This window comes from Ovis aries, chromosome 5 (genome assembly GCF_016772045.2).
Source record: "Ovis aries strain OAR_USU_Benz2616 breed Rambouillet chromosome 5, ARS-UI_Ramb_v3.0, whole genome shotgun sequence".
Taxonomy (NCBI): Eukaryota; Metazoa; Chordata; class Mammalia; order Artiodactyla; family Bovidae; genus Ovis; species Ovis aries.
In genome coordinates, this window is record NC_056058.1 from 57,084,317 (window position 1) to 57,110,236 (window position 25,920).

Here is a 25,920-nt window from a genome sequence, read left to right on the forward strand (position 1 = left end):
GTTCTTGGACCATGTTTTATTGTTCATGATTTTGTAACCTCACTGTAACCTCCTTATTATATTTTCCTTTTCCACTGTATTATACTGTTGCGGGCTTAAAATATTAATTGATTTATGTATCTGAGAAATATCTTCTCTCTTACATTTTGATGTTCCTTGATTATGTCTCTTGCAGTTGAATTGTGATGATTTCAAGCAAGGAGAAAGGGCTGGGGATTTTATCTGTACCCTTGGTGGTACAGCTGTCTGTGGCACAGATGGGAAAACATACAGTAACAGATGTGCGCTGTGTGCTATGAATGCGTGAGTATTCTCCAAAGGTTTTCTCCCTGAAGCATGTTCCCTGTATAATTATGACACATTTTTTTGTGCATCTTTAAGGTAACAATTTATTTTGTGGGAGTTAGCCATCTATAAATTATTAGGATCACTTCTTTTACTATTCTTAAGAGAAAAAATATGTATGCAATATGACACTCTATATTTAACAAAGCACACTTGTGTGCAATTTATCAGATGGTTAACACTTTCTGTGAAGTAGACAGATATCTGATATATCTATATCTGTATACACATACACACACAAATATATATTTATATATACATATACACAGGCTTCCCTGATAGCTCAGTTGGTACTGAATACACCTGCAATGCAGGAAACCCTGGTTCGATTCCTGGGTGGGGAAGATATGCTGGAGAAGGGATAGGCTAACCACTCTGTTATTCTTGGACTTCCCTCGTGGCTCAGCTGGTAAAGGATCCGCCTGCAATGCGGGAGACCTAGGTTGGATCCCTGGGTTGGGAAGATCCCCTGGAGAAGGGAAAGGCTACCCACTCCAGTATTCTGGCCTAGAGAATCCCATGGACTGTATAGTCCATGGGGTCGCAAAGAGTCGGACACAACTGAGTGACTTGCACTTCACTTCACTTCATACATATACACATCTATCTATCTGGTTTCTTTCTACCTGTCTATTTAGGTATATCTTTTTTTCATAGAGAATGATTTAATCATCAAAAGATACTTACTTACTACATTCTCAGTAATTTATCATATTACGGTAATGGGGCTTAATGCTTAACTCCACCCATCTACTCAGTGTTCACCATCTATAGCTAAAGCATCTCACTGCCCTGCATTTTGTCCTTGTTCAAGTCTTTCTCCGCCCGCAGTGCTGGGTTTGGCTATCAGCTGTCTTCAGCCAACAGGATGGCACACCTGCTTTGCAGGTTCTGGCTTATGATCTCCGTCTCGAATTGGCTCCTCTTCAGTTTTAGCAAATACAGCAACCAATGTTTGAGAAGGTTAATTAGAGATGCTGATAAATATTCAGTCTTGAGGTCTACAAGCTTTGTCCCTCCTTATAATAAATATCTTTACCAAGCACCACTGAATTAAATCACTCTGATGTCTCACATGATTGCATTTTCAGTAATACACACTAAAACTGTATCTTCAACTTTCACCAAGGGTCAACATAAAGAAACAGAAAGCAAAAACAGGCACAGAAAGAACAAGTTGTTATTAGGATTGCATTTGTAACACCACTATGACCACACTGTGTATTAGTTCTGACCTTGTTTTACGTGGGGAATCTTACCATGTTTTGTGTGGAGAGCTTATTTAAGCCTCTCATTTCTGGTGTATGACTTTTTATACAATGAGAATCATCTTGCTCACTGCATTTCCTTCTTAGTTCTGTCTGCTAAGAAACTCTGTAATGCCACTGGAATTCAATTTTTATATTTTCCTTCAGCTGATACCTTTTGGTATAATTCTTTTTCCTATCAGTTTTAACTACTTAGTTTTTTTTCTTTTATTTTTATCATATTTTTATAGGTATATAGATGCTACAGATCTTTTTAGAATAGAAAATGTATCTTATATTTGTGCTACTGTGTTCTCGGGCATGCTTTTAATGCTCTGTTAGACAGAACAATATTAATTAGGGCCTTATGTATTTTCCATGAAAAACAAAATATTATCGTAACTCCAATAAAGAATGGTAGAATAGTATGCTGATACTATACACTTGAATTTGATTATTTAAAATAACACCATCAACAACAATAAAATTCCTTAGGTGGCATCTAATGTCTAGTTACAAGATTTATTTCTTAACTATTCTTCTGTATGGATCCTCTCTGGAAACAGGAAAAAAAATCTGGAAATAACACTTACAAGTCTGAATCTTACCTCCAACATGCTCTCCAAATTTCTTTGTAATTTATAGAAATGGGATTTCATTATAAAGAGTAAGTAAAGAATGCAATGTGATACCTATTTTCAAAAGCAAAGGAGGATCAAAATACGATGAAAAGAAACTACATATGCTGAGAAGTTCCATGATATTAAACTGCTGTGTCTACTAACTTTGAATTCCAGTGAAACCAGAGCTCAAGTTGGCATCAAAAGCGAAGGAGAATGTGAGAACAACAAGCCAGAACAGGTGAGGACAAATGTCAGAATTGGGGGAAACACTGGGGGACTGACTTTGAAAAGAAAGAAGATGCTCTCTTCTTCCTTCTTTGATGGAGGTGTTTGGAAAGAAAGAATTCTTGCTGCACCTGAAATAGAATACTGCTCATTTAGATGAAAAGCAACTGATAGTTCCTGAAACTGGAGTGGATTACCTTGGTAGTTAGACCTTTCATCTCTATTTCTGCTTTCTGTGAAGAAAAGAAAAAAGAAGAGGAGGGAAGGAGGGAAAGAAAGGAAGCTACATGTGTTGTACAAAGGGATCTACTTCAGCTACTGAACCTGAGTAGAAACCCCTGTCACTGATAGTCAGGATCTCAAGCAGATTACTCAACCACACTTTACCAGTGTTTCCAGATCTTCAATGAGAATTGCACCACATACCTTCTTTTGATGCTAAAATTCTGTGAGCCTGTGATAATAGAGGAAGTGAGTGAGTGTCTCTTACATATCACACTTGATTTTTTATAGTTGGATGATTTTCCCAAGTCAAAGTCTGGTGACTTTCCGATATGCAAATACAGCACCTGAGGTTACCTCCACCGAGACATTTAACACATTGTATTTTTTTTTCAGATTCATTTAAACTATATTTTTGTCATTTTAAAAATTGAAGTACAGTTCATTTACAATATATCATGTACACCAAAGTGATTCAGATACACACACACACTTTTTAATATTCTTTTCCATTATGGTTTATCATAGGATATTCAATACAGTTCTCTGCAGCACATTGTATTTTAAAAGTCTCTTTGTATCACCCAGTAGATTGTGAATGAGTTCAGGGCAAGGACTGTGTTCTACCTTGGTTCTAGCACATCACAGGTTATCTACGTTTACTAACAAATGAATAAACAAGTACATGAGCTCTGTAGTTAACCATGTGAATTACACAGCACTTAATGACCTGCTTCTACACACTGGCACTGCTCCAGGTAGCTAGTGTGTCCTGGGCAGAGAGGGCCACTGGGCTCTATACAGTTTCTGAAGACAGTGTTGTAAGCATTACCATCAGGATGGTAAATGTCAAGTTCCTTTCTCTGCTCTTCAGGATATATGTAGTGATTTTCGGCCTTACGTGAAGGATGGAAGACTTGGATGCACAAGGGAAAATGACCCAGTTCGTGGTCCTGACGGAAGGACGCACGGCAACAAGTGTGCGATGTGCGCGGAGCTTTTGTAAGTATCCTCACCCCCTCGCAGGCTCCCAGGTGAGTCTGTTGAGCATGCTTGGTTGCTGATCTGAGAACCACCCCACAGAGCAAGAAAGTCCTTTTCCTGAAGCATTTTATTCTTGGTCTTTATAGGGTGAAAAGGTTCCTGCTCCCACAGTGTCTTCTTCTCTTTTTAATTCATATTATCTGATAATGTTTCTTAAAAGGAGTAGATAGAGTGGTTGTACTAGTTATCTAATTCAACACTGTTAATTTGTTTAATTATAATGACTTAAATGCATAGTGTTGTTTAAGGCACAATATTTCAAAATTTAAAAGGTGCTCTCTTCTGGAGTAATCTAAATAAGTCATTTGACATGCCCTACTTTATTCAGGCATGTATAGATACTCTTTCTGAAAATGGCAGTTGAAAATAATTATGTCATGTGCCTAAATGTATTAGTTGTATAAAAGGTGGGGTGGGCTTTATGAAAGGGAAGATCTCTTGGGTTAATCTTTCTCTCAGTGCCTGATGCTACCCTGAGCACTGAGCCCCGGATATGAATAAGATCCAGTTAGTCTTTAATACTCTGGCTGTTAAACAAAGCAAAAATCAGGACAGAGAAAGATTCAACAGATTAAAGAACTTTGCACCTGTCCTTGAAAATCACAGTACGCTATTGTAGAATTCAGGCCTTCCCTGGTAGCTCAGTTGGTAAAGAATCCGCCTGCAACTCAGGAGACCCAGGTTCAATTACTGCACCAAGAAGATCCCCTGGGGAAGGGATAGGCTATGCACTCCAGTATTCTTGAGTATCCCTGGTGGCTCAGACTGTAAAGAATCTGCCTGCAGTGCAGGAGACCTGGGTTCGATCCTTGGGTCGGGAAGATCCCCTGGAGGAGGGCATGGCAACCCACTCCAGTAGTCTTGCCTGGAGAATCCCCATGGACAGAGGAGCCTGATGGGCTACAGTCCATGGGGTCGCAAAGAGTCGGACACGACTGAGCAACTAAGCACAGCACATTGTGGATTTCAAGGGCATGTCCTCTCAGGTTTACAAAGCAGAGACTAACTGGTTTCCAGACAGGAAATCAGCCTCATTTCCACGTTCTTATCTACAAGGCATGCACCTTCAGTGCTCAAACCTGCCCTAATTCTGTGATTTTGTGTTTCTTTTCATTCCCTAGCTAAAAAAGAGAATTTGACCTCCTTGACTCCTGGTTGGTTTCTTGCTCCATAGAACTAACTAAGATAGTCATGCCTATTTCTAAGATAAGACTGAAATTATACAATAGATCTGAAAGGATTTCCAAGCTTTGTTCAATGCAACTTTTTAGTGACAAGGGTGCTTCTACATGAAGACAAATACTTTACAAGGTATAAAAAGCTATACATAAGGGTGTGTGTGACAACATGTACTTCAGATGCTTAGTTTGGTTTCACCCTTGTCACAGTATTGTTTGAAAGCTCTTGGTTCCGCCTGTTAAAGCAAGTTTTCCTGACAATCTTATGTGTGTCAATCAAGTAGTCACACCCATCCAGTTTTACAGAACAAAGCTTCTAATTGACTGTCAGTGAGTCAGTTTCACACCCACCCTTATCTCTGGCAATTTTCTGGCTCAAACATTCAAGACAGGGGAAAGCTTGTCTCATGTACGTGGATGGGTTTAGCAAGCTAGAGCACAGGGTACAGGACTGCTTAGCACAGAACTGGACATTGAAAATCTGATACAGTCATAAATCAATCACCTATTTTCCTAACAGCTTAAAAGAAGCTGAAGAAAATGCCAAGCGAGAAAATGAAACTAGAATTCGACGTAGTGCCGAAAAGGTAAACTTCTCATCAACATAATTTAGTTCCTGTGACATAAATATTAACAACTTATATTTGAACCTTTAAGGGAATTCAGTAATGTCACTGTCCATTATTATGTTGAGCTTTTTTCCTCAAAGTTCCCCAAGTTGAATTTCTACTATACTACTCCTAGAATAATCTTCCTAGTTTATTAATCATTAGATTCAACATTAAAATTGCTTTTCCCACCTAAAGCTCAAAACGTGCAGTTTCTCTCCTTGCTTAAAAAAAAAAAAAAAAGACAAAATTTATGCAAATTAAATACTAGTTCTTTCCCGCTAGTCTTCTCTCTGGCTTAAATTACTTTTGCTTTGACTAGGTTAGTTTAAAAGCAATATAATATAAATTTGACAGAAATAACTTTAAAACAATTCCAGAGTCTTTTAAACAGTATATTCACTGGTGTATTTCATGTATAATCCTACTAATGCAAGTTAGTTATTCATGTTTCCATTATGGTTATTATGTTCAGAGAGGCTTGCATTTATAAAGGTCATGCTTCTAATTAAACAAAAACTTCAAATACTGATACTGTGGTTTTAAAAATACCTTTATAATTAAGGTTTTTTTCAAATTATTCGATGATTTAGCTTTTCAATCTAGTATAAAAAATTATTCCTTTTGTTAACTGAATACTCATTGTAGGTAACGTAGCCTGGATTTCTTAAATCACCCAGGTTATTAAACCTTACTGTCAATGAAAATGATGGTAGTTATTTTGGTAATAAGGTTCCCTGGTGGCTCAGTGGTAAAGAAGCCACCTGCCAATGCGGAAGACATGAGTTCAATCCCCTGGAGAAGGAAATGGCAACATACTCCAGCATTCTTGCCTGGAGAATTCCCATGGACAGAGGAGCCTGGCAGGCTACAGCCCACGGGGTCACAAAGAGTCAGACACGACTGAGTGACTAAACAACAACAAAGTCTTTTGCTGAAAAATGAGGACACTTGAGTTTTAGCCCTGCTCTGAGTGTGTGAAGCTGAGCAATTCATTTCTTCTGTCCATATCTCAATTTTCTTATTAGTAAAATATGGAGGCTGGGTAAATGATTTCAATCGCACCCTCCTGTTGGATTCCGATTCTGTGTCCTGTGCTCTGTTGTGCTAATATAAGGATACTATTTTTGCAGATTGTAGGGCCTGTATTTTCCTAAAGGGACACGCAGGTCCAATTCTTGGTAGTTAAGAGCTGAAGTTCCACTTCATAATACAATTCAGTGAATCAAATGTCCCGCCCTAAATAGGGCATTCAGAGTTTAAGAAACACAGAACACTCATAATTATGAATACTTTGTTCAACACTCACTGAGACTTCAAAAACACTTCTTTTGTGGTGGTTGTTAAATTTCAGTTTAACACTTTGGGTCATCTTGTGAGATCAATATTTTATTACTTCATCAACAGTTTCTTTCCCCTTGTCTTTCATCCTGTCTCAGCTACTTTTCCTTCTTTTATTCTCAATGGCTGGGGTCATTGTTTTGATGGGGTCATTAGATGTGATTTTGTTGAACGGGACTGCATTAGAGTGATGGCTCAATATTTACCCCATGATTAACCTGTCAGTGGGTTGATCACACAGTATTTCCCTAGAATCTCCTTGGATGAATCATAATTTATAAACTGAAATTATCATTGTTTCTTTTATGGGAACCATTGAGCATTAATTTTATTACCATGCTATGATTATCACGTGACAGTCTTCTGTGTCTGTATTCCTGCTGCTGCTGCTGCGTCGCTTCAGGCGTGTCCACCTCTGTGAGACCCCATAGACAGCAGCCTATCAGGCTCCTCTGTCCATGGGATTTTCCAGGCAAGAGTACTGGAGTGGGGTGCCATTGACTTCTCTGGTCTGTATTCCTAGACTGTTACAATCAGGAAGTTGAGAGCATACCCATTACTCCTCCAAAAACAAGTATTTTCTCATTAGATTCTCTTTTAAAGTATCCTGGTGAAATGTGAGTTGTTTTTTTTTTTTTTAATTAGAGAATACTAGATCTAGGAAAGGTCCTAAAAAGCAGCTGTTCTGAAAACCTCTTTTGTGTTGGTAGTGAGACTGAAGTTTCAAACTTGATGGGACTTTGCTATGGTTTCCCAGTGAGTTAGGGCCACAATTTAATTTCACTTCTGACTCCAAATCACACTCTTTTATTAAGTAAGGTTTTTAATTGAAGAATAATTAACATACAGTATCACATTAGTTTCAGGTATGTGTCATAGTGATTCAATATATACATATATATGTCAAAATAGTTTTATTTAATTACATATATTATAAATATATAAAAAATTTTAAAATATATTTATTCCAAAACATTATATACATCATTATTCATATATACATATATATATGCCCCCATCAAATGAAATTTTATATATGTACACATATATATATTCACACACATATATGTATGTGTATACATATATGGCCCTCATCTAATAGAATTTTGAAAACACAGAAACTTTAAAATACTGAAAGCATCAATCAGGAAATTTGTGGATACAGACTTCTTCCGAATTTTGGGATTAAGTCACAACCTTCTTAGGTTTTCTATATAGCTATATCTACTACTGTGGTTTTTCCAGTGGTCATGTATGGATGTGAGAGTTGGACTATGAAGAAGGCTGAGTGCCAAAGAATTTATGTTTTTGAACTGTGGTTTTGGAGAAGACTCTTGAGAGTCCCTTGGACTGCAAGGAGATCAGCCCTGGGATTTCTTTGGAAGGAATGATGCTAAAGCTGAAGCTCCAGTACTTTGGCCACCTCATGCGAAGAGTTGACTCATTGGAAAAGTCTCTGATGCTTGGAGGGATTGGGGGCAGGAGGAGAAGGGGACGACAGAGGATGAGATGGCTTGATGACATCACTGACTCGATGGACGTGAGTCTGAGTGAACTCCGGGAGTTGGTGATGGACAGGGAGGCCTGGTGTGCTACGATTCATGGGGTCACAAACAGTCAGACACGACTGAGCAACTGAACTGAACTGAACTACTATGGGCAAGAATCCCTTAGAAGATATGGAATAGCCCTCTCAGTCAGCAAGAATCCAAAATGCAGTACTTGGGTGCAATCTCAGAAACCACAGAATGATCTCAGTTCATTTCCAAGGCAAACCATTCAATGTCCCAGTAATCTAAGCACAGACCCCAACCACTAATGCTGAAGAAGCTTAAGTTAAACAGTTCTATGAAGACCTACAAGACCTTCTAGAACTAATACCAAAAAAAAAAAAATGTCCTTTTCATCATAAGGGATTAGAAAGCAAAAGTAGGAAGTCAAGAGATACCTGGAATAACAGGAAAGTTTGGCCTTGGAGTACAAAATAATGCAGGACAAAGTACAACACGCTTATAATAGCAAGACATGATTCTGCACTGTGACATCACCAGATGGTCAATACCTAAGTCAGATTGATTATATTTTTTGTAACCAAAGATAGAGTAGCTCTAAACAATCAGCAAAAACAAGACCAGGAGTTGACTGTGGCTCAGATCATGAACATCTTATTGCCAAATTCAGGCTTAAATTGAAGAATCTAGGGAAAACAACTAGGCCATTCAGATATGACCTAAATTAAATCCTTTACAATTATACAGTGAAACTGACAAATAGATTCAAGGGATTAGATTTGATAGATAGTGTGCCTGAAGAACTATGGACAGAGGATAGTAACATTGTACAGGTGGTGATCAAAACCACCCCCAAGAAAAAGAAATACAAAAGGCAAAATGGCTGTCTGAGGAGGCCTTAAAAATAGCTGAGAAAAGGAGAGAAGCAAAAGGCAAAGGAGAAAAGGAAAGATATACCCATCTGAATGCAGAGTCCCAGAGAATAGCAAGGAGAGATTAGAAAGCCTTTTTAAGGGAATAATGCAAAGAAATAGAATAGGAAAGACAATAGAAAAACAGAAGAATAGAAAAACAATAGAATAGGAAAGACTAGAGATCTCTTCAAGAAAATTAGAGATACCAAGGGAACATTTCATGCAAAGATGGGCACAATAAAGGACAGAAATGGTATGCACCTAATGGAAGCAGAAGAAATTAAGAATGAATGCAAGAATGCACAGAAGAACTATACAAAAAAGATATTAGTAACCCAGATAACCATGATAGTGTGATCACTCCCCTAGAGCCAGACATCCTGAAGTGTGAAGTCAAGTGGGCCTTAGGAAACATCACTACAAAGATAGTAGAGGCGATGGAATTCCAGCTGAGCTATTTCAAATCATAAAAAATGTTGCTGTGAAAGTGCTGCACTCAGTATCCCAGCAAATCTGGAAAACTCAGCAGTGGCCACAGAACTGGAAAAGGTCAGTTTTCATTCCCAAAGAAAGACAATGCCAAAGAATATTCAAACTACCACACAATTGCACTCATATCACATGCTAGCAAAGTAATGCTCAAAATCCTTCAAGCTAGGCTTCAACAGTACGTGAAGTGAGAACTTCCAGATATACAAGCTGGATTTAGAAAAGGCAGAGGAAACAGAGATCAAATTGCCAACATCTGCTGGATCATAGAAAAAGCAAAAGAATTCATTACGCTAAAGCCTTTGACGGTGTGGATCACAACAAACTGGGAAATTCTGAAAGAGATGAGAGTATCAGACCACCTGACCTGCCTCCTGAGAAATCTGTATGCAGATCAAGAAGCAGCAGTTAGGACCAGACATGGAACAACAGACTGGCTCCAAAATGGGACCAGTAATCCTTCAGTATGTCAAGGCTGTATGTTGTCACCCTGCTTATTTAACTTATAGGCAGAGTACATCATATGAAATGCCAGGCTGGATGGAGCACAAGCTGGAATCAAGATTGCCAGGAGAAATATCAGTAACCTCAGATACGCAGATTTCACCACCCTTATGGCTGAAAGTGAAGAAGAACTGAAGAACCTCTTGATGAAAGTGAAAGAGGAAAGTGAAAAAGCTGGCTTAAAACTCAACATTCAAAAAATGAAGATCATGGCATCCCATCCCATTACTTCATGGCAAATAGATGGGGAAACAATGGAAACAGTGACAGACTATTTCCTTGGGCTCCAAAATCACTGCAGACGGTGACTGCAGCCATGAAATTAAAAGATGCTTGCTCCTTGGAAGAAAAGCTTTGACAAACCTAGACAGAGTATTAAAAAGCAGAGATATTACTTTGCCTACAAAGGTCCATCTAGTCAAAGCTATGGTTTTTCCAGTAGTCAAATATAGATGTGAGAGGTGGATGATAAAAAAGACTGAGCGCCATAGAACTGATGCCTTCGAACTGTGGTGCTGAAGACTCTTGAGAGTCCTTTGGACTGGAAGGAGATCAAACCAGTCAATCCTAAAGAAAATCAATTGTAAATATTCATTGGAAGGACTGATGCTGAAGCTGAAGCTCCAATACTTTGGCCACCTGATGGGAAGAGCCGACTCACTGGAAAAGACCCTGATGCTGGGAAAGATTGAAGGCAGGAGGAGAAGCGGACAACAGAGGATGAGATGGTTGGTTTTCATCACTGACTCAATGGACATGATTTTGAGGAAGCTTTAGGAGATGGTGAAGGACAGGGAATCCTGGGATGCTGTAGTCCATGGGGTCCCAAATAGTCGGACATGACTGAGCAACTGAACAAGAAACAACAAAAGATAAAGGTGAGCCTTGATGGCCCACAATTCTAAGTGAAAAGTGAAGAAAATTAGGTTCTCTCTCTGAGGTTTCCACCTGCAGTGTTAGAAATGAACACTGATAAAGGAGGAAGAGTAAATTGAAATGATCCACAGAGTGAAAAACAGAGTAAGCATAACGCTGTTGGATACCGTCTTATTCCTTTTCCCTGGAAGATGATGCAGGTTGTTCTTGACTTGTTCCTATTAAGTAGCTCTTAAATATCTTATCTCACAGATTCTATATTCTGCTTATTGGTAACATTTCTTTTGTCTTGGCTGCTATGTTTCATTATGTTCTTATTTTTTGGGAACCCCATGACAGATCTTTTATTTATTTTTTTCACAAATCTGAAAGTTAACAGTAACTGATCTTAGAAAATATTTCCTTAGCCTTATTCTTTCCTAGGCTTTTTTACCTTTTAGTATATGAACCACATAGTAGATACAAGTACCAAGTAATCTGACAATATAATTTCTATTTTCTCATTAACTCTCCTTAATATATTGTATGTGTTTATGAACACCTTCTGGATAGAACATTCTTTGAAAATCAATACATGATGTACATTTTTCTAGGTTAAAGGGCAGAAAAGTGCTAAATGTAATTACTTGTCTTTTTCAAAGGATCTTTGCAAGGAATATGAAAACCAAGTGAGGAATGGAAGACTTTTCTGTACACGGGAAAGTGACCCTGTCCGTGGCCCTGATGGCAGGATACATGGCAACAAATGTGCCCTGTGTGCTGAAATTTTGTAAGTATAGGTGTGGTTTCTTTGGAGTGACCCAAAAGGTGAAGTGAAGATTGACTAAAATGATGGATAAGAACAGTGTTTATGGGAAGATTTGCTGTTGAGAACTTCTGAGCATTGTTATATCCTCTACAAATCATAATACCACCTAACAAGCAAGCTCTAATATTTCTTTTTTAATACAAGCGGATTCTAGTTTCCAGTAAGATGACTGGATCACAAAGTACTTGTTGACATTTCTTCCCGTCACCTCTGTAAGCCTTCTTGTGAGCTAGTCATAGTGTGTGTGTGCGCTCAGTCACGTCCCACTCTTTGCAACCCTATGTACAGATGGAGAGTTAAAAGCAGGCACCAGGACTGATTTGTTTTCCTTCAGTAATCACCACATCAGGGCTTCCCAGGTGGTGCAGTGGTGAAGAATCTGCCTGCCAACACAGGAGACACAGGAGATGTAGATTTGTTCCCTGGGTCAGGAAGACCCCCCGCAGTAGGAAATGGCAATCTGCTCCAGTATTCTTGCCTGGGAAATTCCATGGACAGGGCAGCCTGGAGGGCGATACAGTCCTCAGGGTCACAAAAGAGCTGGACATGACTAAGCAACTGAGCACACACATACATACATTACCCTACTGTGGCAACATAGATGGGATGCCCACCAAAAAAATCCATGTTCATATGTGAATGAGATTAACTCTATCTTTTCATCTTGGACATCTGGCCCTGGAAAAAGAGCAAATCCCACACCACATAAACTAGGACATATATAAAGATGGCTCAGGAAAGGTCTCATCACACTTTCTTTCAGATCCTTGAACTTTATAAGCTCTTTCCTCTGAACTAGTTCTTCTGTTGGTAAGCTAATGTCTCTTTTGTGTATTTCATATCAAAATTATACTTCCTTGGATAAGATCTCTTAAAATCACTAATTAAATCTTTATAACATTTAATAGTTTCATAACAATCATAATAGTTTATATTTGTATAATTATTTCTAGTACTATCACTCTGCTCTACTGGTCTGTAAGTTCTAAGAAGATAGAATATGTGGTCATATTGCAAACTACTATATGCCCAGGGTGCTATCTAATGCTTGCCAGAAAATAATTACTAATCAAATGTTGAATAAATAATGGATGAATGTATGGACAAAGATCCCTGCTCTCAAGATGCTTAAGGCTAACAGCAATACACGGGTGTTTATGCACACACACACTCTCTCTGGCAGAGAATGAAAACCATCCTATAAGAGAAGAATACCCAATATGAAAACACAGTAGAAGATGTATAACTCATTTCCACTCTGAGGTATGGGGTGTCTTCTTAAAGAAGGTAGAATTTAAGTTGGGGGAGATTTAAAAGAGAAGATGACAAAAAAAGATTGCTACAATGGGAAGAAATGGCAAACAGCAAACTTGAAGGCAAAATGAAAGGGCTTCTTCAGGGAAATAGTAAAGATTTCCGTGTAATCAAGGGCTTTAGGGTGATTTGAAAATGTTTGTTCTAAAACTCAGGAACACTTAGTTGTTTGTTTCTACCTGTATCCAAATGACTGTTTTGCTGCTTGAAGATTCAAAACATCTATATTCATTCCCCTTTTCGTTTCTGTCTCCAGCCAACGGCAATTTTCAGAAGAAAAAAATAAAGCAGATGAAATCTTGAGAGAGGCTAATGAAAAAGTTAAAAGAGATACTGAGGTAAGGATTAGTTTCACCAACTTAGTTATGACTTTTACAGGGTGTGTGTGTGTGTCCTTTACCCCAGAATGGAATGACTACCTGCTCCAATATTCTGGCCTAGAGAATTCCATGGACTGTATATAGCCCATGGGTTGCAAAGAGTTGGACACGACTGAGCGACTTTCACTCATTCACTCACCATCTTAGCTCAGATACCTACCAGCTTTCCTTTGCACTGATGCATAGGCATCCTGCCTGGTCTCTATACTTCTAGCCAGCAACCTCCTCAATCCTCAAGATTCATCTTCCATGTTGTTTTCAGAGTAGGAAACATCCACGAACCAATGGCATTATGGAAATCTAATGTTTAAAGTATACTGGGCCATTTCACTCCATGAAGAAACTACTTAAAATAGCTCACTCCCTTAGTCCACCTTCTGTCTTCACGTAACTCATATTGTTAAGGTCTCAGTTTCAGTTGCTTTCTCCCTTCAATTCTATGTTACCAAAGCCTTTTAATTTTAGCTATCAAATGCCCCCCAGCTATCCTTTTATGTTTCATTTTCAATTTCTTCCTTCCTCTCTTTTACTTCCTTCCCTCTCCCTCCCTCCCTCGTCTTCTATAGGTTCCCTAACTTCAGTCTTCAGTCACCTAAACCCTCCACACATCTGACTGGATAAACTTTTTAAAACCAAAATCTGATTAGATTTTTCTCTGCTATAAATATTGTTTTCCTGTTTCCTATGAATAAAGTGCAGAAGTCTTTACAAAGTTTAGCGGTCTGTTTCTGACTTACCTTCAAATTCTCCTTTAGACCAGTTCCCAAACCTTCCTCTTTGTGTCCTGATAATTCTTTAGCCACTGTACTCATGGCTGTGATAGATTATCTGAAGATAACCTGTTCTTTTACACCTCTGGCTTTGCATATCATAATTCCTCCTGGAGTACATTTTTTGCCACGCTGTTTTCCTAGACACATTCTAAAGATACAACTCATGTGTAAATTCTTCTGGGAACTTCCTTGAATCATTCTTTCCTTTATGCTGGTGCACACTTAATTTAGACGTGTGCCATATCCCTTAGCTTTTTATATTGTAATCCCTTATCCTCTTCATTCAACATAAAAGAGCCAAATCACATTCATATTTAATCCCTCTAACTTAATACATGTGTTGAATACTTAAGTGAATGAATCTTTTAAGGAGAAATATCACAAATTTTAGAAAATTCTAAACCCTAAAAGTTTTATTTTTTATCCTTAATTCCTCTTTTCTAACATCTTTGATAAAGAATATCATACATTTATAAACAAAGAACCATCTGTAAACTGTCTGATTTCCGTTATTCAGAAACTGTGCAGTGAGTATCAGGATCGTGCCAAGAATGGAGTACTTTTCTGTACCAGAGAAAACGACCCTATTCGTGGACCAGATGGGAAAATGCATGGCAACCTGTGTTCCATGTGTCAAGCCTTCTAGTGAGTACAAACTTTTAGATTGTTGAGGGGTAAAAGGATCCTATAGTAATTTAATAGAACTGGCTTGTTTTCAGAACTGGGGAGGGAGCTACAGAAGTTACACAAAGAATGTTAATAATAGAGGCGGGAGGAAGTATGTAGAGCTATTTTTGCCAAGATGTCTGTTTCCCCTAACATCTATTCCTTCGCACTGGAACATCCTGATTTACACAAATATCAAATTCTCCTACTGCCGAAGCTTCATATTGTGAACCTGTTGTACAAGTTTATAGGCATTTAGTCTTCCCCCAAATTAACACATAAACTGCAGAAATTGATTACTGAAGTTGCACATGAAACATCCATGAACTCATAAAATAGCATGTTTCTTTTTATAATGTGACATTTCTCAGTAAGTTATAACTGAGTTTGGTTTTAAAATCTGGGATTGGGCTGTTTATTTGATTGAGTTCAGATTAAGTAGTTCACTACATTTAGTTTGACCTTTTGCTTTGACTGACAACCATGTATGGTTGAAATACCATCAGTTAACTGTACATATCATACAATTCCATTGTACAGAACAAACAGGCTCATTTGGCTTGTCAAGGTATGGCAACTATTAATCTTTTTCTATCCATCCTACATTTCCTTTTGTAAGCAGTACATATAAACTGAATTCATAAAAGCTAGGGTATACATGACGTGGTAGATTGAACACAGACTTGAGATGAAAGCTCTTGGTTAGTTGTGGTCATATCCTGAGATTATAAGCAAAGCCCTCACTACTTCACCTTGTCTCTGTGACAAGCGGACCAGTCAGTGTGCTTTGTTAAGGCCACTTTCAGCCTCCAGGTATAATGTCACCAAGCTAGTCGTTTTGGTATCTCCTTGATGAATGCTGATGATGTTCCTTTTCTGAGCATGGTCAAGAAAGGTAATTTTCAGAAAGCAAGTCTCCCAGATCCACAAGTATTGCTATCTCTATTTCAGTGTTAAGCAGAAACGATGAAGAAGATATGGTACTTTACCACAACGGGGGCTGTTGTGTGCTGTTTCTCATTAATATGTAGTGATAAAGGGGCCACGTGGCTCCTTCCTAAGGAGGGAGGGCAGATTAGCAGTGCAGGAACATGGAGAAGCCATTGCCTGGGTTTGGTTCTATGGATCTGTCCTTTTTCCACCCCCTCATTTAGCCAAGCAGAAGCTGAAGAAAAGAAAAAGGCTGAAGCAAAAGCAAGAAGTAGAAGAGAATCTGGAAAAGCACCCTCATATGCAGTGAGTAGACTATAATTTGAACACACTTCAAAGAACCTAAATGCTGGCATACTGCCCTGCAAAAATGCCCAGAAAACCTTAACCCTTCAATCTAGAGATGACATTGAGATGCATGCTATGGCAGACTGATCAACTCTTGCTGCTTCAGAGACTAATTGTACAATGAAAAGGACTTATTTGCAGCCTGGGGGAAAAAAAAATGAGTGCTAGTTCTACTTTTATGGTGTAACAGACTGGACTAGCTTTTGCTACTCAGTTTTCAGAGACACTTGGTGTGTATTTTCTACAGGTGAATTTTTGAAATTTCACCTCTGAGTTGGGTTAAAAAATACCTTGCACACCTGGAAAAAACATGGGTTTTACCTTCGAAATGCTACAATATTCATTTTCATGGCCCTATGTAAGTTACTGTAACTTGTTTAAATGCTAAAAGTCAAATCTTCCCTAATTTTTTTTTCTTAATCCAGCCATTCTCCCTAACACAGCTGGACTAAAGTTTCAAAATATCAACCAGATCGTAATACTTATCTTCTTAAAATGCACAAATGACTCATTGTCAACTGAAGGATGCATTTTAGTCTCCTTAGCCCTCTTATTTGGCTCCGTACTGCTGTTCAGAAATTCAGGTGCTGCTGTAAATGCCGTGTAGTCTCCAACATGTGCCCCTCAGCTCATTTTAGCAATCTCAAACGTGTATTTCTCAATCTATTTCTTAACCAGGAAAATCCTACTTACTCTTCAAAGTCTCACTCAAATTATTCTAATTCCCAGAAAATATCTTCCCTGATTTCCACAATGAGATTTCATGGTCCCAACATTTGGGCTCTCAGATTTTCTTGGACCTGTATGTGTGTACTTATTTCATCCTATATCTAATAAAGTTTACTTGCCTCCCTCTTTTATTATGCATCCTCTGATGTCTTGTTTGTTTCCATCTCTTAGCAAATCATGAGTTTTGCTTCTTGAATTGAATTTTATATTTGAGAGAAACACAACTAAAGTCCTGGACTCAAAAGATTAGTTTCTACCAGTGGAGATGCTCTGAACTTCTGCTTTGAGTGGGGATGAAATGTATTTCTAGATTACCTTCTCTATTTTGGCAGGAGGTGTGCAGTGAATACCGCCAGTTTGTGAGAAATGGGAAACTCCCGTGCACCAGAGAGAACGATCCTGTTCAGGGCCCAGATGGGAAGATGCATGGCAACACCTGCTCCATGTGTGAGGCCTTCTTGTGAGTAGAGCTGCTGCTGGGAAAATGAGGGAGGGTTCTGTCCTTTCTGCTTCATCTCTCTCTCTTTGGGAGCTTTATTCTCTTTCTTAAATTGTGTCTGTTTCTTGTCAATGGCATTTGTATGTGTGTGTGTGTGGCACATTTTAGCACAATGCTGTAATAATCCAAGAATGATTCTTACATATCACTTGCTGGTTGAGTTCCCATGGGAATGGAAACGATCTGAAACAAGGATCACACCCTTGTGGAGTGGGATATGAAATCATCTGAAATCATGTGACAGATCACTAACAAACACACCAATATGCCCAACAGTTCACATAGTTCATAATTTATATCAACTGTATTAATCAAATATTTGAGTACTTTAGATCACTTTCAATCTGGATCTTCTAGAATTCTTACTCATTTCTCTTTAAATGACTCTCTTTTAGCCAAGCAGAAGAAAAAGAAAAGAAAAAGAAGGAAGGTGAATCAAGAAATAAAAGACAAACTGAGACGACACCTTCCTTTGAGGTAAGAGGACCTTCTGCAACAAGTCAGAGGCATATGGACCTGGGATCCACAGGTGGCATTCAGGGCGCCCAGAGATTCTCTAAAACCGCATGAAACATGAATACAGTCTGTGTATTTGTTTATATGTGTGCATGCATACATGTGCATAGATAACTGTTTCTAGGTTGAGGGTCTATAACTTCCATCATTTAAAATTGCTTGTGTCCTCAAAGTTATTCTAAAATTTACCAACTGATGGACCCAACTTGAGAAAAAAAAAGTCTAAACTTCAGGATATTTTGCAATCTGATCCAACTTGTGTTCAACAGCTCAGACTTCCCTCCTTGATTTCACAGGAGCTGTGCAGCGAATACCGCAAATCCAGGAAGAATGGACAGCTTCTCTGTACTCGAGAGAACGACCCCATCCAGGGCCCAGATGGGAAGATGCACGGCAACACCTGCTCTATGTGCGAGGCCTTCTTGTGAGTAGAGCCCAGGGCTTCTGAAGCTTGGGGACAGGGACCTGCTAAGCGAAGTTTTCAAATAATTATGAATAACACAGTTTCCTCTTAGGCATAGCTAGCCTTTTTTTCCTGTGTCACATTTAAATGAACTGAAAAATTTAAAAAAAATCCAAAACTAAAAAACAAATGGAGAATTTTCAGTTGATAACTTCTGTGACACAAAGAATCATTTCAGGACGTTTCAGAAAGATCTTTTTTTTCAGAGAAGAGACTACTCTGTGAAAAACCACACTAAATGATTTTAGTTTTCTGAAGGATTATTAACTGAAAGAGGAAATACATGAGACTGTATATATTGATATCATTATGATATATAGCAGATTTTAGGAATTTTTTGTTTTGCCTCACTATTTTTCTTTCTACTCATTCTGTGTGACCACAAGCAACAGGATTAAAACTGATGAGAGATACAGGGAGACAGATTTGGATACAACATGAAGATGAACTCTGTGATAGCTAGAGAAGGACTGCTTCAGGAATGATGATTTTGTTGTGCAGGAGTTCAATACCCATTTATAAGGACTAAAGTATGACTCTATTCTCAATAGACAACGTGCTATGTCTTCTTAAACTGGAGTCAATGATTTTCCTTAAGTCTTTTGCTCTTTGTCCCAAGGGATACTCTATTTTCTATATGCCTAAAATTTATGAAGGAGAAAGCAATGGCAACCCACTCCAGTACTCTTGCCTGGAAAATCCCATGGACGGAGGAGCCTGGTGGGCTGCAGTCCCTGGGGTCACTAAGAGTCAGACATGACTGAGTGACTTCACTTTCACTTTACACTTTCATGCATTGGAGAAGGAAATGGCAACCCACTCCGGTGTTCTTGCCTGGAGAATCCCAGGGACAGGGGAACCTGGTGGGCTGCCGTCGATGGAGTTGCACAGAGTCGGACACGACTGAGGTGACTTAGCAGCAGCAGCAGCAGCAGCAGCAGCCAAGCCTTTGACTGTGTGGATCACAATAAACTGTGGAAAATTCTGAAAGACATGGGAATACCAGACCACCTGACCTGCCTCTTAAGAAACCTATATGCAGGTCAGGAAGCAACAGTTAGAACTGCACATGGAACAACAGACTGGTTCCACATAGGAAAAGGAGTACATCAAGGCTGTATATTGTCACCCTGCTTATTTAACTTATATGCAGAGTACATCATGAGAAACGCTGGGCTGGAAGAAGCACAAGCTGGAATCAAGATTGCCAGGAGAAATATCAATAACCCCAGATATGCAGATGACACCACCCTTATGGCAGAAAGTGAAGAGGAACCAAAAAGCCTCTTGATGAAAGTGAAAGTGGAGAGTGAAAAAGTTGGCTTAAAGCTCAACATTCAGAAAACAAAGATCATGGCATCTGGTCCCATCACTTCATGGGAAATAGATGGGGAAACAGTGGAAACAGTGTCAGACTTTATTATTTTGGGCTCCAAAATCACTGCAGATGGTGATTGCAGCCATGAAATCAAAAGACACTTACTCCTTGGAAGAAAAGTTATGACCAACCTAGATAACATATTGAAAAGCAGAGACATTACTTTGCCAACTAAGGTCCATCTAGTCAAAGCTATGGTTTTTCCAGTGGTCATGTATGGATGTGAGAGTTGGACTGTGAAGAAAGCTGAGTGCCGAAGAATTGATGCTTTTGAACTGTGGTGTTGGAGAAGACTCTTGAGAGTCCCTTGGACTGCAAGGAGATCCAACCAGTCCATTCTGAAGGTCAGCCCTGGGATTTCTTTGGAAGGAATGATGTTAAAGCTGAAACTCCAGTACTTTGGCCACCTAATGCGAAGAGTTGACTCACTGGAAAAGACTTCGATGCTGGGAGGGATTAGGGGCAGGAGGAGAAGGGGACGACCGAGGATGAGATGGCTGGATGGCATCACGGACTCGATGGATGTGAGTCTGAGTCAACTATGGGAGTTGGTGACGGACAGGGAGGCCTGGCGTGCTGCGATTCATGGGGTCACAAAGAGTCAGACGACTGAGCGACTGAACTGAACTGAACTGAGGCTTATTTCAGTCTATTCTTGATATTAATGTTTCAGAGATGAGGAAGTAAGACTGCCACCTAGTGGTCATCTCTGCTGTTTCCTCTAACTACTTTATAAAAGGGAAATGAGTTAAATCTTACAAACAATTTAGACTCGTAATAAAGTTTGGATCAGTTTTCAAATAATGAAGTTTAAGAAACTCCACACTTTTGGAGCTATTTTAGTTTCTTCCATCAATGTAAAAATTCTTTATTCAATTAAAGTTTTATTCTCTCATATTTTAAGGATACATTAGCAAAGGCTATTGCCTTTCTTAAGAATCATGCTTTTCTCCATAGTCATTTCTTGCACACTTTAATAGCATATACAAATAGAGTTCTCAACTTTTTAAGTTTTAATTTGATCAATGAGAATTTCTGGTGATTGTAACATATAAAAATTATTTTTGTCTCTATAATATGATTGAATTATCTGCATTATAGATCAAATTACGCTCTAGACTGAGCAAATTAAACTCAATTTGCAACACTGTTACTTTTCCAAAATGGCTAAGAGCTGTTACTCTCATTTAAACATATCCCTGTTCTTGGAGAGTTAATTTTCAATAATGTTGATAATGCTGATGATATTGATCACTTTTATCAATCCCTTTATTATATACCAGATACTTAGTCTAATTGCTTGGCATGTATCAACTCATGTAATGCTCACAACAGTCCTATGAGAGAAGTATTCTTATTACTTCTCCTATCCTTCCACGCTATCTCCCGCACTTAAAGATGACAAAGATACAGACAGGTTGACACTTTCTGTGTTTCTTGTTCAATTCTGCTGCAGAGTCTTTCTTCTTAATCATCATGCTATACTCCTCCCAGAAACTAAATATTACCACTTTTTATAAAGAGTTTTTTTTTGGAGGGGGACTTCCCTGGTGGCTCAGACAGTAAAGAATCTGCCTGCAACGCAGAAGACCCAGGTTCAATCCCTGGGTCTGGAAAATCCCCTGGAGAAGAGAATTGCAATCCACTCCAGCATAACTGCCTGGAGAATTCCATGGACAGAGATAGCCGGTGGGCTACAATCCATTGAGCAGCAAAAAGTCAGACATGACTGAACCACTAACACCTTGACTTGCATGAAGAGTTTTGTACCTTTTGCAAATGCAAAAGAATCAGCAAGTAAGAAAGTCCTATTGCAAGTTATTTGCTGAGAAGCTAAATAGGTTTCCTTGTTAATTAAGTGATTATTTCTTGAATACCATTCTCTTGAGATGAAATAAATCATTCTAATTATTACCAAATAAAATGACACCTACTATAACTGTATCATTGGAGTTGCTTGAGAATAATGAAAGCAATGAATGATCAACCTGTGAGTGTTAAGAATCTACCATATTAAGATTCATTTCTTTTCTCTTTTTTCCTGTTTCTTCCAGTCAGCAAGAAGACAGAGCAAAAGCAAAGGCTAAAAGATACGATACAAAGGTAATTTTATCACAAATTCTTATATTATACCCTGACACGATTTCTCTACAATAACACTCTAGGTATCTCATTAGCATAAATGCTCCCCTGTTTAATTTTTATGGGACACAGAAAGACAAATACCATATGATATTGCTTATATGTGGAATCTAAAAAAAGTGGTACAAATAAACCTATTTAAAAACCAGAAATAGAGTCACAAATGTAGAAAACAAATTTAAAGTTACCTAGAGGCAAAGTTGGGAGGGGTTGTAAACTGAGAGATTGGGAGTGTGACATACACACTTTACTATATATAAAAACTGGGATTCCCTGGCGGCTCAGACAGTAAAATGTCTACCAGCAATGCAGACACCTGGGTTTGATCTTTGGATAGGGAAGATCCCCTGGAGAAGGAAATGGTAACCCACTCCAGTAGTCTTGCCTAGAAAATTCCATGGATAGAGGATCCTGGAGGCTACAGTCCATGGGGTCACAAAGAGTCAGACACGACTGAGCGACTTCACTTTCTTTTATAAATAAAACAGATAACTAACAGGAACCTACTGTATAGTACAGGGAACTCTCTCTCTATATATAATAATTTCAGTTCCGTTCAGTCACTCAGTCGTGTCCAACTCTTTGTGACCTCATAGACTGCAACACACCAGGCCTCCCTGTCCATAAGAAATTCCTGGAGTTTATTCAAGCTCATGTCCATTGAGTCAGTGATGTCATCCAACCATCTCATCCTCTTTCATCCCCTTTTCCTCCTACCTTCAATCTTTCCCAGCATCAGGGTCTTTTCAAATGAGTCAGTTCTTTGCATCAGGTGGCAAAAGTATTGGGAGTTTCAGCTTCAGCATCAGTCCTTCCAATGAATATTCAGGACTGATTTCCTTTAGGATGGACATGTTTGATATCATTGCAGTCCAAAGAACTCTCAAGAGTCTTCTCCAACACCACAGTTCAAAAACATCAATTCTTCGGTGCTCATCTTTCTTTACAGTCCAACTCTCACATCCATACATGACCACTGGAAAAACCATAGCCTTGACTAGACAGACCTTAGTTGGCAAAGTAATGTCTCTGCTTTTCAATATGCTATCTAGGTTGGTCATAACTTTTCTTCCAAGGAGTAAGTGTCTTTTGATTTCATGGCTGCAATCACCATCTGCAGTGATTTTGGAGCCCCAAAAAATAAAGTCTGACACTGTTTCCACTGTTTCCTCATCTATTTCCCATGAAGTGATGGGACCAGATGCCATGATCTTTGTTTTCTGAATGTTGAGCTTTAAGCCAACTTTTTCACTCTCCTCTTTCACTTTCATCAAGAGGCTCTTTAGTTCTTCTTCACTTTCTGCTATAAGGGTGGTGTTATCTGCATATCTGAGGTTACTGATATTTCTCCCGGCAATCTTGAATCCAGCTTGTGCTTCTTCCAGCCCAGCATTTCACATGGTGTACTCTACATATAAGCAGGGTGACAATATATAGCCTTGATGTACTCCTTTTCCTATTTGGAACCAGTCTGTTGTTCCATGTCTAGTTCTAACCGTTGTTTCCTGACCTGCATATAGGTTTCTCAAGAGGCAGGTCAAGTGGTCTGGTATTCCCATGTCTTTCAGAATTTTCCACAGTTTATTGTGATCCACACAGTCAAAGGCTTTGGCATAGTCAATAAAGCAGATGTTTTTCTGGAATTCTCTTGCTTTTTTGATGATCCAACAGATGTTGGCAATTTGATCTCTGGTTCCTCTGCCTTTTCTAAAACCGGCTGGGACATCTGGAAGTTCACAGTGCATGTACTGTTGAAGACTGGCTTGCACAATTTTGAGCAATACTTTGCTAGCGTGTGAGATGAGAACAATTATGTGGTACTTTGAGCATTCTTTGGCACTGCCTTTCTTTAAGATTGGAATGAAAACTGACCTTTTCCATTCCTGTGGCCACTGCTGAGTTTTCCAAATTTGTTGGCAAATTGAGTGCAGCACTTTCACAGGATCATCTTTTAGGATTTGAAATAGCTCAGCTGGAATTCCATCACCTCCATTAACTTTGTTAGTAATGATGCTTTCTAAGGCCCGCTTGACTTTGCGTTTCAGGATGTCTGGCTCTAGGTGAGGGATCACACCATTGTGATTATCTGGGTTATGAAGATCTTTTTTGTTTAGTTCTGTGTATTCTTGCCCCCTCTTCTTAATACCTTCTGCTTCTCTTATGTCCATACCATTTCTGTCCTTTATTGTACCCACCTTTGCATGAAATGTTCCCTTCATATCTCTAATTTTCTTCAAGAGATTTCTAGTCTTTCCCATTCTATTGTTTTCCTGTTTCTTTGCATTGATCACTGAGGAAGGCTTTCTTATCTCTCCTTGCTATTCTTTGGAACTCTGCATTCAGATGGGTATATCTTTCCTTTTCTCCTTTGCCTTTTGCTTCTCTTCTTTTCACAGCTATTTGTAAGGCCTCCTCAGACAGCCATTTGGCCTTTCTGCATTTCCTTTTCTTGGGGATAGTCTTGATCACTGCCTCCCGTACAGTGTCACAAACCTCCATCCATAATTTTTCAGGCACTTTATCAGCTCTAATCCCTTGAATCTATTTGTCACTTCCACTGTAAGGGATTTGATTTAGGTCATACCTAAATGGTCCAGTGGCTTTCCCTAGTTTCTTCAATTTATGTCTGAATTTGGCAATGAGGAGTTCATGATCTGAGTCACAGTCAGCTCCCAGTCTTGTTTTTGCTGACTGTATAGAGCTTTTCATCTTTGGCTGCAAAGAATATAATCAATATGATTTTGGTATTATATATATATATAATTTTATATTTATATAAATACATAATGTATGTTATATATATATAATATATATAATTGATTCAATTTGCTGTTAACGTAACATTGTAAATCAACTCAGCAGTGGCCACAGGACTGGAAAAGGTCAGTTTTCATTCCAATCCCAAAGAAAGGCAATGTCAAAGAACGCTCAAACTACCGCACAATTGTACTCATCTCACACACTAGTAAAGTAATGCTCAAAATTCTCCAAGCCAGGCTTCAGCAATACATGAGCCATGAACTTCCAGATGTTCAAGCTGGTTTTAGAAAAGGCAGAGGAACCAGAGATCAAATTGCCAACATCTGTTGGATCATCAAAAAAGCAAGAGAGTTCAAAAAAACCATCTACTTCTGCTTTATTGACTATGGCAAAGCCTTTGACTGTGTGGATCACAATAAACTGTGGAAAATTCGGAAAGACATGGGAATACCAGACCACCTGACCTGCCTCTTGAGAAACCTGTATACAGGTCAGGAAGCAACAGTTAGAACTGGACATGGAACAACAGACTGGTTCCAAATAGGAAAAGGAGTATGTCAAGGCTGTATATTGTCACCCTGCTTATTTAACTTATATGCAGAGTACATCATGAGAAACGCTGGACTGGAAGAAGCACAAGCTAGAATCAAAACTGCCGGGAGAAATAGTAATCACCTCAAACATGCAGATGACACCACCCTTATGGCAGAAAGTGAAGAAGAACTAAAAAGCCTCTTGATGAAAGTGAAAGAGGAGACTGAAAAAGTTGGCTTAAAGCTCAACATTCAGAAAACGAAGATCATGGCATCTGGTTCCATCACTTCATAGCAAACAGATGGGGAAACAATGGAAACAGTGTCAGACTTTATTTTTTGGGGCTCCAAAATCACTGCAGATGGTGACTGTAGCCATGAAATTAAAAGACGCTTACTCCTTGAAGGAAAGTTATGACCAACCTATATAGCATATTAAAGAGCAGAGACATTACTTTGCCAACAAAGGTCCATCTAGTCAAGGCTATGGTTTTTCCAGTGGTCATGTATGGATGTGAGAGTTGGACTGTGAAGAAAGCTGAGCACCGAAGAAT

General features: G+C 38.8%; 1 protein-coding gene across 3 annotated transcripts in view; it reads left to right on the forward strand.

Moving 5' to 3' along the window:
- SPINK5 (serine peptidase inhibitor Kazal type 5) overlaps window positions 1-25,920 on the forward strand; it is an 87,747-nt gene that overhangs the window by 17,072 nt on the left and 44,755 nt on the right. For all 3 annotated transcript variants that reach the window (XM_012178719.5, XM_012178722.5, XM_012178721.5), the window contains exons 5-16: window positions 176-303; window positions 2,390-2,453; window positions 3,537-3,664; window positions 5,405-5,471; window positions 11,769-11,896; window positions 13,506-13,587; window positions 14,920-15,047; window positions 16,223-16,304; window positions 17,408-17,535; window positions 17,970-18,051; window positions 18,387-18,514; window positions 21,986-22,034. In XM_012178719.5, coding sequence (XP_012034109.2) covers window positions 176-303; window positions 2,390-2,453; window positions 3,537-3,664; window positions 5,405-5,471; window positions 11,769-11,896; window positions 13,506-13,587; window positions 14,920-15,047; window positions 16,223-16,304; window positions 17,408-17,535; window positions 17,970-18,051; window positions 18,387-18,514; window positions 21,986-22,034 — 1,194 coding nt within the window. The remainder of the gene's footprint in view (window positions 1-175; window positions 304-2,389; window positions 2,454-3,536; window positions 3,665-5,404; window positions 5,472-11,768; window positions 11,897-13,505; window positions 13,588-14,919; window positions 15,048-16,222; window positions 16,305-17,407; window positions 17,536-17,969; window positions 18,052-18,386; window positions 18,515-21,985; window positions 22,035-25,920) is intronic.